Here is a 15,052-nt window from a genome sequence, read left to right as displayed (position 1 = left end):
CCCATCCCCCTCCAGTGCAGCCCCCCAGCACCCGGCAGCTTCGCAGCGCCCTGGAGCAGCGTCAGCCGTGGCGGGGAGGCCCCCCCTGCCCACCGAGCCGGGCAGCGGGACGCCCCGCTGACCCTTCATCATCCCCATCGGGAGCTGGAGCTTCGCTGCTGAGATTTTGGGGCTGGGAGAGAGGACGGGGCGGGTGAGGGGGGTGACGGAGGCACACAGCAAAAAAAACTTAACATTTAAAAGGAAAAAAAAAAAAAAAATAAAAAACACAAAACAACCAAAACAAAACAAAAAAAGGAGAAGCAAGCCTGGGGGAGGCAGAGCCACGCAGCGCCCACGGTCGCTCCCCACACATGGCGTGGGGCTCGCCGGCGCCGTGGGGTGCCCAGCGGTTAAGTGCTCAGGACCCGTCCCCTCCCCGCCGTCCCGGACGGAGCGGGCAGCGGGCACGGGCAGCGGGGCAGGCAGGGCAGGGGACAAGGGGCCGCACAGCAGCCTTCAGTACACACACACTGTGCAATACCACAGCAACGACGTCTCCGACCGTCCGCCTCACGGCGAGGCCGGACCGACAACACCCGCACGCAGGTCCCGCACGCCCGTCGGATACCGGGGAAATTCGGGACGAGGTTGGAGGGGACACGCGTCTCCTAGTAAACCACGTTGGCGGGGCACCACGGCGTGTCGGGGTACAGCAGGCAGTGCACGGAGCGGAACCTGCGGAGGAGAGGAGCGATGCTGAGCACGGGACGGTGGTGGCCCTGCGACACCCCGGCTTGGAGGGGGGGACAGGGTCCCCCCATCTCACCTGGATGGGTCCTCCTCGACGGAGAAGGCTCCCTTCATGTGGATGGAGTTGCGCTTGTTTTCGAACATGCCGTAGCTTAGTGTCACCTGGTGGGGAGGAAACACAGTGGGGTCAAGCAGCCGACACGATCACGAGGATTGAGCAGGGGCATGGGGGGGGCTGCAAAATTCACCCCTTTTCCCACAGCCTCCAGTTACGCTCTGCATTGCCCCACGGGGATGGGCTGATGGGGCTTTCCCCCCTCCGCTGATGTTTTGGAAGCACATAAATCAACATCTTAGTTGCGATGCCCAATTTTTAGGTGCCAACATGAAAGCAGATGATGGTACCATCCAACCCAAGCCCTCCATCCACCCCAGGGCATCAGGACAGGGATACCTGTTTGTGGATCTCCGTCTTGGGCACCTGGTGGAGGTTCTCCAGGTGTGAGTGGAAGAGGTTGCTGCGGATGAGCTTCACCCCCAGCACGGACTCAATGATGTAGCCAATGGTGCAGTCGTCGGGCAGGCGGATCTTCTCCGCCGTGCTCATGAAGTGGCCCCCGCTGCGGGGAGAGAGAGAGGAGCTGCAGAGGAGCAAAGCCCAGGGATATGTGGCCACCCCACGGGGTCTGGGCTTGGCCAGGGGGTGCCCAGCTCTAGCTCTAATTAAAAGTCAATTAGACTTGGGGGAACCGAGGTTCTTCCCAGCTTCTTTGCAAGCCCCCTACAGACACTCCCAGCAAGGCAGGGTGGTAGAACATGGTCCAACATCCATCCCCAAAGATGTCACCGCTCTGTGCCCCGCTGGGACCACAGTGAGTCCCCCGGGGTGAGCAAAGCCAAGGCTCTTACCTGGCCCACGGGCTCATCTTCAGCGCCAGCCCCCGGCTGATACAAAACCCTGCTCCTCCCGTGGCAAACCAGAAATGCACAGGGTGCTGCGAGAGAGGGGAAGCAACGGCAGTGAGACCTCCTGCTGCCGAGCGGGGGGCGAACCCCAGCCCCAACCTCTCCCCCTCGCCCCCTCACCATCTTGTTCTCGCTGATCCTCTCCGTCGCCTGGATGGGCCGGTCCAGGCTGGGCTTCCCAATGTAGATGTCCTGCGTGTGGGGGTAGCTGGAGAGCAGCTTCACCAGCGTCCGCACGTTCACGTAGTTGTCATCGTCCACATGGCAGAACCACCTGCGGTGGCAGCAGTGTCACGCCGGGCCGGGGCAATTCCCCAGACCCCATGATGAGATACGGCCCCAAACAACACAAACAGCCTCTGCCTGGACCATCCCACCACACCCCCCGCCCAGCCCCGCCGTCCCCCGCGGCAGCGCCGGGCACTGCTTACTTTCTGCCAGACTCGATGAACTTGTCATACTCCACGGCCATCTTGCAGGAGAGGGCCTGCCGGCTGTGGGCGGCCGAGCAGTTGGTGTTGATGACGTTTCCTGCGGGAAGAGACAGGGGTCAACGCCCGGTGCCGGGGTATCCCACGCCTCCCCGCCTGCTCGAGCAGCGATGCTTCACCATGCACATTCCAGGGGCAGCAGGTGGGATGGAAACCCCAAGGATGCTCGATGGCTTCCCTGCCACATCACTTTGGGCAAAGAATGATTTTTTGGGGGGGGTAATGGCTTTTAGATCCACATGAGACAAGGGAAGGGATGAGCAAGGGATGTGGATGCAGCAGGTGCATCAGAGTTGAGCCGTATCCCATGTGCATGATGCCACCCTACGCCACCTTGCCCATCCTGGGGCCGTGCACCAGCCACCCCAGGGGTGTCCGTGAGCTGGCTTCTCCACCCACGACACAATAGCCGAAATCCTGCCCTATTCCCACTGCCTTTTCCCACAGCAGCCACCTGTTATTTGCTTGCCCAGCTCAAAGGCAATCCCTTCCCGGCCTGAAAAGAAGTCATTTGCATGGGGAGAATAGATGGAGCTGACCCTGGCCCGAGGGAGCGGCTGCCAGGGAAATGCTCCCATGAAACCCTGCCCATGTTGCCTATCAATCCCAGCTCGCCCCAGGGACACACTGGAGCAAAGGCACCCCCAACCAGTTAGCGTGCTCCCCAGCACTGGGCCGACTGGGAAGGAAACCCATCCCCATGTGAGGCTTCCAGGCAGAGGGTGCTTTAGGCACCATCAGTGAAACAAGTTGCCCTTGTTCTCAGCCCAGGTCCCTACGGTGAGAGCTCCTGAGGGCTAACTGGTGGCATTTTGGCCATTTTTTCGGAGTTCCCGGGGCAGGCTCCACGCCAGCCGCGCTCCCCAGGCGGGGGCTCCTCAGAGAACCTCTCCAGGAGATGCATGCAAAGGGACAAGGGCCACGGACTCACGTGCTTGCTTCTTCAGCTCCTCATCCTCGCCATCCGTAAAGATGAAGGTCTGAAAGAGAAGATGAGGCACCTTTGAGGACTGAGAAGTCGAGGCCACGTAGCTCTAGACACCACCTGGCACAGCCGGGTGGCACTGGGGACTGGTCCCACTGGGGCGCCAGTGGTGACCCCTTCCTCCTCACCAAAACCCAAGGCAGCACCGGAGAGCCAGGTAAACCCAGGACACGCTCAGCCTCAGACCAAGAAGGGAGCCAAGACGTTCTGGCAGGACATGACACGCAATGCCGTGCCTCGCCGGGGTGCAAACCCCAGCCCCCTCCCAGCGCCCGCACTGAGCATCCCCATCCTCCGGCCTTTTCCATGGGGCAGCAGCAGGCAGGGGGACTTTGGGTGACACGGGGGCCGTCCCCAGCACGAGGCGGGTGCGTGGAGAGGAGCGGGTGACGGGGAGCTGGTGCAGAGTGCGGCTGGATCTGAGTGGGGACTTCAGACTTTATCCGGCGCGGGCGGCACGTGTGGCCGGGGACGCCAAAGCAGCCGCCCAGCGGCTCTCCCTGCCCAGGCAGGTGTGTTTGCCCGCGGCGCCGGCTGCCAACCGTGTCCCCACCTGTGTCAACAACACGTGGCCGTCCCCGGCCACTTGCACAACACCCCCATGGCTCCTCTCCGCTCCCCGTCACCCCCCCAGGGTGGCTGAGCCGCTGCTGGTGGGTGACTCTTGCCAGCCCCAAGGAGGGGACGGTCCCTCGCTGCCCGCCCCAGCGCCGTCCCCGCGGTGCCAGGCAGCACCCTACCTCCTCCCTGGGCACCCGTGCTGCCCGCCCGGCCGCACTCCTCTATTTACACAGCTAATTCCTGGCATATGCTGCCTGGGAAGGAGGATTGGGGTGGGGTTGGGGGGCCGCTGTTGGCCTGGGATTTGGGGAAGGGGGAGAAGCAGGAGGAGAGAGCAGGGGGTGGGAAAGGCATCGCCATCAATCAGCGGGCAGCAAACAAAGCTGGAGGAGAGAAACCACAACCAGCTGCCAAGCGCTATTAAAAACCAGACGTGCACAAAAGGGCAAAGGAAGAAAGACAAAAGGGCTGGGGGGGGTGGGGGGGGAGAAAGGCAGGAGGCGACGGAGGGGGAACGATGGAGCCCGAGAGCGTTGGAGATGATGAATTACAAGTGAGCTGGAAATTGGGTGCCACCCCGCAGCCGGCCGACCCCGGGAACGCGCTGGGGTTTTGTGGTTTGTTTGAGGAGGTGGGTACGATGTACAATAGCGGGGGCTGACTTTACTCAGTGGAGGGAGAGTTAAGCGGGCAGCGGCGGTCATTAGCATACAGCTGCGCTGGTTAAGCCGGGCCCGTGTTTGCTCGGGTCCCCAGGCTGGTGGGGACAGCCCCGGCCTGCGGGAAGGCTGAATGGGAGGGGACGGGGCTACAAGTGACCTTTGAGGCTTGAAAAGGAGAAAAGAAAAAGTGGTGGTGGGGGGAAGGACGGAGGAGGTGGGAAGGCAAGTTCTCACAAACGCACAGCCCCGCTTTTGGGGAGGGACAGGGGTCAGCCCCCCCCCCCGCCATGGGTCAGGAGGGCTGCGAGCAAAGGGTTAGGGGATGGGGGAACCTGCTGATGAGGAGGGGACAGCTGGGGGATGGGGACATTCGCCCATTGGCTGCAGGGCCAAGGATGCCCGTGGTCGTTGCGGCCCTGGGACGCATCGTCGCTGGGGTGGGACGGGGTCAGCGCTGTACGTGGTCACCCCCAACCACTGCTGGGGTGGGACGGGGTCAGTGCCACGCATGGTCACCCCCAACCAACACAGGGTCCAGCCAGCACCTCGCCGCTGGTCCCCATTACCTCCAGGTGCTCAGGGAGGGGTCAGGCGGTTGCTGGGGGCATGAGCTGACGCAGGGCAGGCGGAGATCATCCAAGGATGCCTAGAATGACCCCATCACAAGCCCTTTCTCACCCACCCCGAGACATGTGGCGCCCCAGTACGTCTCACACCAAGCCCCATCCCCGCTGGAGGGGGACGGGGGAGGCGGGGGACACGCAGCCTCCGCACAGGCGAGACAGAAAATGTTTGCTTGATTAGCTCAGAAACGCCGTCCAGCAACTGTGCCTTCAGCCGCTCCAAAAATAACCCCGCAACTAATCCTCCGGCTCAGCCGCTATAAATAGACCACAGGGACAATTGTTTATTATTCGCCCGCACCGAAAGGCTTCTTCCTAACGAGGCATCTTCCCTCTGGCCTCTCCCCACGTACATCCCGTAATTTTCCTGGTGCGGGTGGACCAGGTGGCACCTTGGGGACCAGGACAGGGGCACGCAGGCCTGCAAGCCACCTTGCGGGGGCTACTGGGGCCTCGCAGGTTCCCCACCTCCCTCCCAGCCTCACCCCAAAATTCAATTAAAACTAAAAAAAAAAAAAAAAAAAAAAAATCAGAGGCCCTCTTTTTTGCAATTAGTTTGTCTGCATTTCTTGGAGAGGAGCTGTGCCCTTCCTGCATGGCCCTCTCAACCGGGGCTGCAGGGAGGGGACACACCAGGAAAGGAGGGGGACAAGAAAACATCGTTTCCACACGCCAGGAAAAAAACGTGGGTCAGCCTTGGGCATCCCCGATGCAGAGCACTGGGCATCAGGGCAGTGCCCGGTTTGCAGCAGGGTAAGTGGGATGGGACACTGCAGCCAGTGTCCCCGAGCCGTCACCTACCGAGCCACCACCTCCAGACCCAACAGCAGCAGAGCCAGCCCCCCACCCAGGCAGAAAGCACCCTCAGCCCTTACACCCGCTCCCCTCCACCTCTCCCCCACTTGGCCCCCATGCCAGCCGTGGCACCAAGGGGTGCCAGGACCTCTCGGGCACCCCCGCAGTCACTTTTCCTGCGGGGTGCAGGAGAGGAAGGGCCCGCTGGCCCCCCCCCCCCCCCAGCCCCTGCAGGAAACCTCATTGTTCTCAAAACTGCAGCTTCAAGAAACACAGGATGCCAAATCCCTCCCGAACAATAGCTGCCACCGCTCCATACAGCCCGGCACAATGCGCGGCCTCCGTGTACGGGGACCGAGAGGCACCCGGGGTCCCTATGGCCGGGATGGGGTCAGCCCCCCCCAGCTGCCTGCAAGGAGCCAGGCAGCCGCCGGCAGCCCCCTTCCTCCTCCTCACCCTTGGGGAGGGCCATTTCTTTTTTTTTTTTTTTTTTTTTCACCCTCCCCTTCATTTCTCCTTTTGCAGTGACTCATTTCCCCTCCACCGACCGAGCTCGTGGGTCGCTCATGGCTGGGTGCTGCGCAAGGCGTCCCGCTAGCCGGGGCCACCCCTCTGTCCCTGGCCGAGCATCCCACCAGCTTCCCGGGGTGACACACGCTCAGCAGACCCCACGTCCGCTGCCATCCCCACCGCCCCCGGCGGCAGACCCGCCGAAAAAGGGGAACCTCAGCCGGGCGGACACCCCTGTGACCCTGCGGCACACAAATCCTGCCCCCGCGCCATGTCTCACTTCCCAGTGCTGGAGCAGCCCAGCACCCACCCATGCCGCACCCGGGGGGGGCTGCAGCCCTTTTCACCACAAGGACAAGGGGGAAGCGGTCACCCTGCTTGGGTGCAGGGGGAGGGAGGCAACGGAGAGGTGCTGGGGGGGGGCTCAACCTCCAGCTGGGCAAGGGGCTCCGGGGGGAGGCAAGGATGCTGCTGGAGCAGGTCCCTGCCCGGCTTTGTGTCCCCCACAGCAGATGTTTTCCCTCCAGCCCATGGGGGTTCAGAGGGAAAATCCCCACCTCGCTCCAACGGGCTGGGAGCAGCGCAATGGTGGTGTCCCTGCCACGGCAGCGTCCCCACCATGGCCTTCCCCAGGACAGGGGGGGTCCGTGCTGGCACAGGGTCCCAGGGCTGGAACCCGCAGAGGCAGGGAAGGGGCTTGCAAGGCCGTGGGCCCTTCCTCCCCCCCGTCTCCTTTCGGCAAGAGGAAGAATCTTCCACTGTAATTTTAAATGCTATAATTTTTTAATAACCTCCTCGCAAACAATGAGCTCATTGTGCGGCGAGGGTCCCCCACCCTCCCGCCTGGCGCTCCACGCGCGCCGCTCGCTGGCCCCACAGCTTTTATGGACAAGGACAGCGGCATCATCCTTTGGGGCAGGCAATTAAGGGGCCTCCACCCCCTCCCCCCCCCCCCCCCAAACCACACAGGCTGCCCGGGGCTGGGGGGGAGACAACAGGGAGGGACCCTCACACATGAGCTGAGTTCAGCAGTGCTCAGCAGGCCCTGGCACACAGCCCAGGACTGGGGGGAGCCGGATGCACCGCGGAGCTGGTTTGGGATGAGCAGCCCCCATGGTCCCAGCTGCTCCGGTGGGAGCGCAAATGGGACATGCTCCACCGAAGCCCCCCCCCCACCCCCCGAGGATGGGGACCCTGGCCTAGGTGCCAGAGAAATCTGGGAGCTGCCATCAGCGGAGCGCGCTCTCCAAAAGGCTAAACCCATTCCCTGTGCCCCGAGAGCAGGAATTTTTCAAAGCCTGTAATTATCACACCGAGCTGGAGGAAGCCAGCGGATCCCACGCCGGCGGGACGGCAGCCCAAGCCCAGGCCCCTCGCAGGCACCGCGGCGTGTGCCGAGCCGCCCGGCCGCCTTCGGGCTGCCCCGGGGACAGGGGACACGTTACTTATGCAACTCTACCACAGCAAATCACCCGACTCAGCAGGAAACCAGTGGGTTTGGACTCGCTCCTGTCCAGGATTTCTGCCTAATGGCCATTTTCCTCCTCCCCCCCATCTCTTTTCTTTCAAGTGTAAAGTTTCCCCAGACTGCACTCCAGCATCCTAAGGGTACCGGGACAGCTGGAAACTCTCCCCAAAGCAAGTAGGGGAAAAAAATCCATAACTCTCCTCCAACAGCAGCTTGTCCTGCCTGGATTGTGCAAGCTGGGGAGCAGATTTCAGAGACAACAGGCATCTGCCCCCGCTCCCGTGCGGAGAGAAGGAGGAAGGAGAAGGGGGTGCCCCATTTTGGGGTCTTGGAGGGGACAGAGGGCAGGAAACAGGGACTATTGTGGGCAGAACAAAGAGCGGCTGAGGAAGGACACAATAGCTATTCCCCCTATCTGCCAGGGTCTGGCCTGGAGTTACCTGCTGGATTTAATCCCTTCTCCCCAGGGCCGGCATCCCTCCTCCCCAGGGCAGGGAGCTGCCTGGCTAATGAACAGCCAGGAGGGAGGCTGAGGTTTGATGCCAGAGGAGGGTCAGGGAAGGATCGGGCATGGGGGATTCTCAGCCCTTGGGCAGGAATTTCCCTGCGTCCTCGAGGCGGCACAAGACGCCGTTAGCGAGACACAAACAAGAGAGGGACAGGATGAGCAGAGCCGGGCCTGACTCAGACCAAGAGAGACGTTTGAGCAGAGGCAGCGCCCCGCTGTCACCACACCACCCGCCCGGGACAGAGACCACGGGGCAAGGAGGGGATGCAGGAACCGCACAGCCCCTCCCCAGACAGGGATGCAACGGAGAGGAGCCCCGTGGCACCCATCCTGCACTCTGCAGGCAAAAGAACCCCAGCCTGATGCCAAGTTTGGGGGAGCCCAGGGTGCCCCAAAGCTTCCCAGAGCCAGCAGCCAGGTCAGCGAGGGAAGGCAGGAGCTGATTGCCACCGGCAGCATGGGTTTGTCCCCTCTGCGTCCGTGTGTACCCCCCCACATCCAACCCTCGCTTTGCTCGGCTGGAGTTCGCGCCGCCTCCGGCTCTCTCGGCAGCTCCTTGTCCTCAAGTGCTGTACAAGAGCCGTCACTCAGCGGCTTGGCTTGTCAGGCGGGCACCTTGCCGGGCTGCGGCCCCCCTGGCTTCATGGCCCTCATCTCTAGGCAACCTGACCTGGACACGGCCGGCTCCGGCTCCCCCGTTCCCATGGAAAGTGCCACACAAGAGGCTGCGAAGCCTTTTCTCTGCGCCGGGAGAAAAGGGGCTTTGTTAGCTTGCCCAGGGGGACAGCGTGAGAGCCGAGCCTCGGGTCTCTGGGAATCCAAACGGACAAACGAAGCACAACAACAAAAAAAAAAACCTAGAAGAAAGCCGGAGCTCACAAGAGGGAGGGGGAAAAAGAAAAAAAGAGCAGCCATTCCCAGGATCATCTGTAGGTGCTCAAAGAGCATTTCCCCCCACCGCCACTCGCCACCCCCTCGCAGTGACAGCAGAGCATAAAAGAGGTTTCCATTAAATAACTGTACCAGGGAGAGACGGCAGAGCCACTGCCAAGCCCAGGAGATCTCAGCAAAAAGAAAGGGACAAGATTCACAGGGGTGGGGAAAAAAAAAAAAAAAAAAAGAGTAAGCGAATGTTTGGGGTAAATTGCAGGCGCCAAGCCCTCCCGCGGGGTCCAGCAAACCCGGGTGAAAGAGGCAGGGGCAGGTCGATTCCCCCCCACACACACCCCTCCCCTCCCTCCCCAACCACTTTAGATTTCCAAAGAAAACAGTTTGCAATCAAGAAACACAAATCCAGGCCAGGAGGAAACACGTGGAGACAGTAGGATGGAAAGGTTAGGGCCAGGCATAACTTACTTGGGAAGCTGTCTAAGGACAGAAAAAGTGTCTTAAGAGCAGATGGCAAAGCACGTTTCCTAAGGAAACGGCATTTCCCCCCCCCCTTTTTAATTTTGCTTCACAACTTGAAGGACAGCGTAAGGGACAGCCAGGGCTCAGGGCACGACATCAGTAAGGTCAGCAATCAGACTAGCTGCAACTGCCCCGGTGCGGGTGAGCCAGAGCAGACCTGCAAGAGCCCCCAGCCACTCCAGTCCTGCCCAGTTCCTGGCAACGGGACCAAAAGCCTCAGCACATCCCAGTGCTCTCCCAGCCCTGGGCTGCTAAACCGAGTGTCCTTTGGGCAACCCAACGGCAGGCACCTCCTGGGGACCTGCCAAACCTCATCCACAGCCAGGCCCCGCAGCCCAGGAGAGCATCCGCAGGGACCTGACACCACAGCAGGCACCAGTGGATTGGGCTCCATCCCTACACCGTGCCTCAGTTTCCCCAGCGGACAGCAACTCGGGGCAAGCTCTGCAACGGCAGCTGCTCAGCAGGAAGGCCCCAGAGCAGAGTTCTGGGGGGCTGCCGAGTGCGAGGAGCTTGTGTTGGGCTCCCTCCATCGCTCACTCATCCCAAACTCACCCTGCAACGCCGCATTTCACCCTCCCCAAAACACAGCTGGCTCCAGCACAGCCCTGACGGCCTCGCAATAGCCCTCCTGGCTCAGCGATCTGCGGGGAGCAGAAAGAGGAGGTGGCGTTTGCCGGGCCACAGCACCCCTCGGACCCCGCACAGCAAAGGGCTGTGACCGCGGCTGTCACTCGTGGGCTCAGCCCGGGCCGCGTCGCTCCACCCCGGCGGGGACCGTCCCCAGCCCCCGTCCCCTTACCATGTCACGGTTGCGGGAGATCCAGGTGTCGAGCAGCAGCTCCAGCCGCGCCTTGTGGAACTTCTTGGTGGTCTTGACGGCGATGAAGACATCGCGGGGGGAGATGTCCTCGGCCGGCGGCCGCGGGGGGCTCGGGGGGGCGGCGGGCAGCTCCCGCCGGGCTCGGCTCAGCCGCCCGAAGTAATCGGCGAAGCTGCGGAGACCGGGGGGACCCTGCGCCGCCGGGGGGGCGGCCGCCGCCGCCCCCAGGCTCTGCAGCGCCCGCTGCGCCCCGCCGGCCTCCCCCCGGGCCAGCCCCGGCCTCCCCGGCGGCTCCACCATGAGCACCAGCAGGCAGGTGAACATGGAGCCCACGAGGGACAGGAGCAGCTTCCTCCCGCAGCTCTTCAGCATCCTCCCGCCGCTCAACTCCCCCTCTCCGCTCCGCGCCGCCGCCGGCCGCGCTCCGCCCGCCCCACCGGCCCGGCCCCCGCCGCGCCGCCGCCTTTAAACCGCCCCCGCCCCGCCCGGGGAGGGACCGCACCGGGGCCGCCCCCACGCGGGGCGGGAGCAGCGCCCGCCCCGATCCGTGTCCCCCCTCCGCCCGCGGCATCTTCCCCGCCAGCCCCCTACACGCCGTCCGCCCGCCCCTCGGCCCCGTCCTGCCCGTGGCTGTCCCCCGCTCCTCTGCCTTGCCCACGGGCGGGACGCGGGGGTCGGTGCCCGCAGGCTGCCCGCTCCTCCTTCCCTCCCATCCCGGTCCCCGGGGGGGGATGGCGGGATGGGGGTACGCCGGTCCCTGTACCCCCCCAGCGTGCCCGGAGCACGGGTGGCTGCTGTGCCGGCAGCGATGCTGGCCCTGGGCTGTCGTTTCCCAGCCCTGCACCGGGGGTTTCTCACAGCCGTGGCCAAGAGGTTACCAGAAAGCCGTCCAGCCTGACCAGACTCCGGGCTGTTTCCCATCAAGTCTCATCTGAGGCCAAGCATAGAATCATGGGATTATAGAATGGTTTGGGTTGGAAGGGACCTTTAAAGGCCATCTAGTCCAACCCCCCACCATGAGCGGGGGCATCCTCAACCAGATCAGGTTGCTCAGAGCCCCCTCCAACCTGACCTGGAATGTTCCCAGGGATGGAGCATCTCCCACCTCTCTGGGCGGCCAGTGTTTCACTACACTAATTATAAAAAATTTCCTTATATCTAGCCTAAATCTCCTCTCCTTTATTTTAAAGCCATTACCCCTTGTCCTATCGCACCTGGCCCTGCTAAAAGGTTTGTCCCCATCTTTCCTGTAGCCCCTTTAAGTACTGAAAGGCCACAATAAGGTCTCCCCGGAGCCTTCTTTTCTCCAGGCTGAAGACCCCCAACTCTCTCAGCCTGTCTTCATAGGAGGGGGGCTCCAGCCCTCTGATCGTCTTCATAGCCTCCTCTGGACCTGTTCCAACTGGCCCATGTCTTTCCTGTGCTGAGGGCTTCAGAGCTGAACATAATGAAAAAAAAAAACAAACCCAAAAGTCCCCCAAAACACAGCAGTGCTCTCACTTCCACCAAGCTGCAGTCTGGTGGGTAAATCTGGGCACTGGGTGCTGGGGGGTCTGTTCCCATCCCTGCTCGGGGAGTCCTGGAGATGCTCCCAGACCTGGCTAGCCCCATTGTGGGTGCAGCACCGTGCTTTGGAGCCCCAAGGTGCAGGGGTGTCTGAAAACAAATGCTGCATAGATGCCGAGCAAGCCCCACCAGTGATCACTAACCATGATAACGATGCCTTGTTAAGTGAGACATGGATGTTTCCAGCCAGGCAGTGGGAGAAGTGGCGGCTGCAAGGGAAAACTGGGTTGAAATCTGCTCCTGGATGTGCCACCAGCCTGCTATTTTACTGACGCCAAAGCCCGGGGCATCTTTTCCCCCTTATCCACCCTCCCTGCAGGCAGGCAGCGCTTGGGGTTTTCTCTCCCTGCGTGTGCGCTGCTACAGGGAGGCGGATTTGGGTTTGGGCCTGGGCTGCAATGTAATGCCCTAATCAGGGGCTGCTGCATTTTTGGGCAGGGACCTTGTCCAAGTTGCATTTTTCCTGCTGTCACGTGCTCCATTCATCTCTGGCACTGGATAAACAATACCATAATACCAGCCAGGACGAAGCAGGGAAGCTGCTTCCTCAGGCAAGCCCCAGCATTTGCCTCCTCCTGATTTTAGGCTATACATTCCCCTGGTCAGCCCTTGGACCACAGCCCCGGGCTAGAAATGCTCAGGGAGGCTGTGGGGTTTGCTTTTGCAGGCACTGCCCATGTCTGGGGAGAGACCTATGCTGCCAAAGAAGCCTCCCATAATAAAATAAAAAAAAAAGCAGTTAGACCGTACAAACACAGGAACCGAATCCCACACTCCCCACTTCCCGCTATTGCTGCAGAGCCCAGCCTTCCAGTCTCGATTTGCTTTTTTTTTTTTTTTTTGGGCGCCCTTTGTCTCCAACCCGATGGCACAGCAACCGCTGCTCGAGAGGCAGCTGAAAAGCCCGATCGGCAAAACCCTGAATGAAGAAAGAGCCCTTTTCTCCAGGAGCCAAAAGGGGAAGAAAGGCATTTTCCCCCGACCAGCTGCTCTCCCGCTCCCGCAGCCCCGGCGCTGGCCCGGGACACGCGCTGTGCCCAGATGTTGGGGTCCCAGCCGGCGCCGCGAGGCGAGTGACAATACGGGCTCTGTGTGCCGCCAGAGCAATGTGGCGGGGTCTGCTGAGATGCTGTGCCACCACCAGCGCTGGCACAAGGGCTTTTCCGGCCCCCTGGCACTGCTGTAACCCCCTTCCCGGGGCTGGCACTGGGCTCAGCCCGGCCACCCGGGGTCCGTGAGCTGTGGTGGCAAGGGGAAGCCATTCTTTTGGTGGCATTGTCCCACTGGAGCAACACTCCACAGGGATTGTCCAGCCACTGGCTGCATCCCCACAGGCTTCCTCTCCAGGTGCCTGGCCTCCTGCCTCGGCATCACCTGCCACGTGGACATCCCCAGTGAGGCACCATCCCCTCAGGGAAATGGTGATGGGGTACATGGTCACCCCCTTGGTGGGCACAGGGTGGTACCCAAGGGGCGGTGAGCAGGAGGCTGCCATGGGGAGGGTGCTCCAGGAACGCCCCGTACCCTTTTCGCTGGCATTCAGCCACTCTCCTGGGTACGGAGAGCCTAACCCTAACCGGAGTGTCCCCACTGCCAGAAAAATTCAGGTGCCACATAAATACAAGAGCCAGGGGAGAGAGACGGTAGACAGTCCCGTCGGCTCTGCAGGAGGGATGCCAGGGCTGTACCGGGAGGGGCATCTCACTTCTCCCCCAAAAGGGATCCCATTTTGGACACAGCCCGCTGAGGTGTCGCAGGGTGAGGCTGGCTGTGGCTGCAGGGTGGCAATGTGCTCCCCGCTCTGCCCAGCCCCCCAGGGATGGGTCTGAGCCAGAACCTGCTGCCCAAGTCCCCCAGATCTCAGGGATATGCCCTTCGCAGAGGAGCCCCACCAGCTCATTCCCACTGCAAATTAACCTCACCGAAACCCCACACTGGTTTTGCACTGGAGCTGGCTGGATTCAGCCCTGCACCGACCCAGGGCCGGGGCTGCACGTGGGGCATCTCCCTTTCAGCCGTACCACGGTATTAGGTCTGTTTAAATTGGTTTAAACCCTCCGCATCACCCCCCGCTCGCAGCCTGACCCCGGCACTCGATAGGTGGTCCCTAAGAGGCTCCCAGGTTCTCAGGGCTGCTAAAAACGGTTAATAAATCCCCAGTAATAAAGTGTTCAGGTCATCCGAGAGAAACGCCGTGCTCGGGCTGGAAAGCTGCATTGTCCGCCCAGAGCGATTTACGCGCTTCGTCGGACAGGGGTTAAAAGCTCTGTCAGGCGCCGACTTCGCCGCCATCGTATTGTCGTGGGTATTTAAGGGGTTCGGCCCCGACACGCAGCCGGACGGCCGCTGCTCCGACCGCAGGGCCGAGGGGTGCGAGGGGGACGTCGGAGGAAGGCAGCCCGGGAGCCGGAGCCTGCCCGTTGTCCCCCTCCCACCCCCAGCTTTTTCTTTCTGGGATTTTCTGAGAGCACAAAAGAGACTTTGCATCAATTACTGGTAGGAAAACGGCAGCGCCCCGCGGCAGACTTCTGCGCTCCCCGGCCCGGGTTTGGTTAACTTCCCATTGTCTGACGGGCTGTGCTATTCAGGGCCAGTTGCGAGGGCTCATTATTTTCATCTATTGGTTTTTTTTAACCACCCTGGGAACACAAAACCTTCCTGCCCTTGCAGCAGAGGGCCCGGCAGTGCCATGGGGGTGGCTACGGAGGGCGGAGCACGCCGGTGCCTCTCTGCCCGGCACCCAAATCTCCTGCAACGGGTGCTCACGGTGCATCTCCTGATGCTGAACCGCCCCTGTCCCCATCGTCCCCCGATGTGCTCCAGCTCTGGCACCGCTCTACGCCAGGACCCGCTGTGGCCTCAGACCCTACATCGCTTTCCCCCTCCACCTCGGGGGACCGCGGGTCCCCTCGGCGGGGCGGGGGGTGGGGGGGGACAACGCTGCGATCCGTG

The 15,052-nt window shown here is 62.0% G+C and overlaps 1 protein-coding gene across 1 annotated transcript; it reads right to left on the bottom strand.

Annotated features, from left to right (window-relative positions):
* Positions 1 to 10,960, bottom strand: LFNG (LFNG O-fucosylpeptide 3-beta-N-acetylglucosaminyltransferase). Its single transcript, XM_054212843.1, has 8 exons — positions 10,514 to 10,960; positions 3,121 to 3,169; positions 2,130 to 2,229; positions 1,819 to 1,972; positions 1,642 to 1,727; positions 1,187 to 1,352; positions 809 to 894; positions 1 to 717 (listed from the first exon to the last, which is right to left on the bottom strand). The coding sequence occupies exons 1-8, from the start codon at positions 10,904 to 10,906 to the stop codon at positions 651 to 653; spliced, it is 1,101 nt and encodes a 366-aa protein (XP_054068818.1). The 5' UTR covers positions 10,907 to 10,960; the 3' UTR covers positions 1 to 650.
* Positions 10,961 to 15,052: the final 4,092 nt, after the last annotated feature.

Source organism: Rissa tridactyla, chromosome 8 (genome assembly GCF_028500815.1).
Source record: "Rissa tridactyla isolate bRisTri1 chromosome 8, bRisTri1.patW.cur.20221130, whole genome shotgun sequence".
Taxonomy (NCBI): domain Eukaryota; kingdom Metazoa; phylum Chordata; class Aves; order Charadriiformes; family Laridae; genus Rissa; species Rissa tridactyla.
The sequence above is the reverse complement of the archived record's forward strand: the minus strand, read 5'-3'. Positions and strand labels throughout refer to the sequence as shown.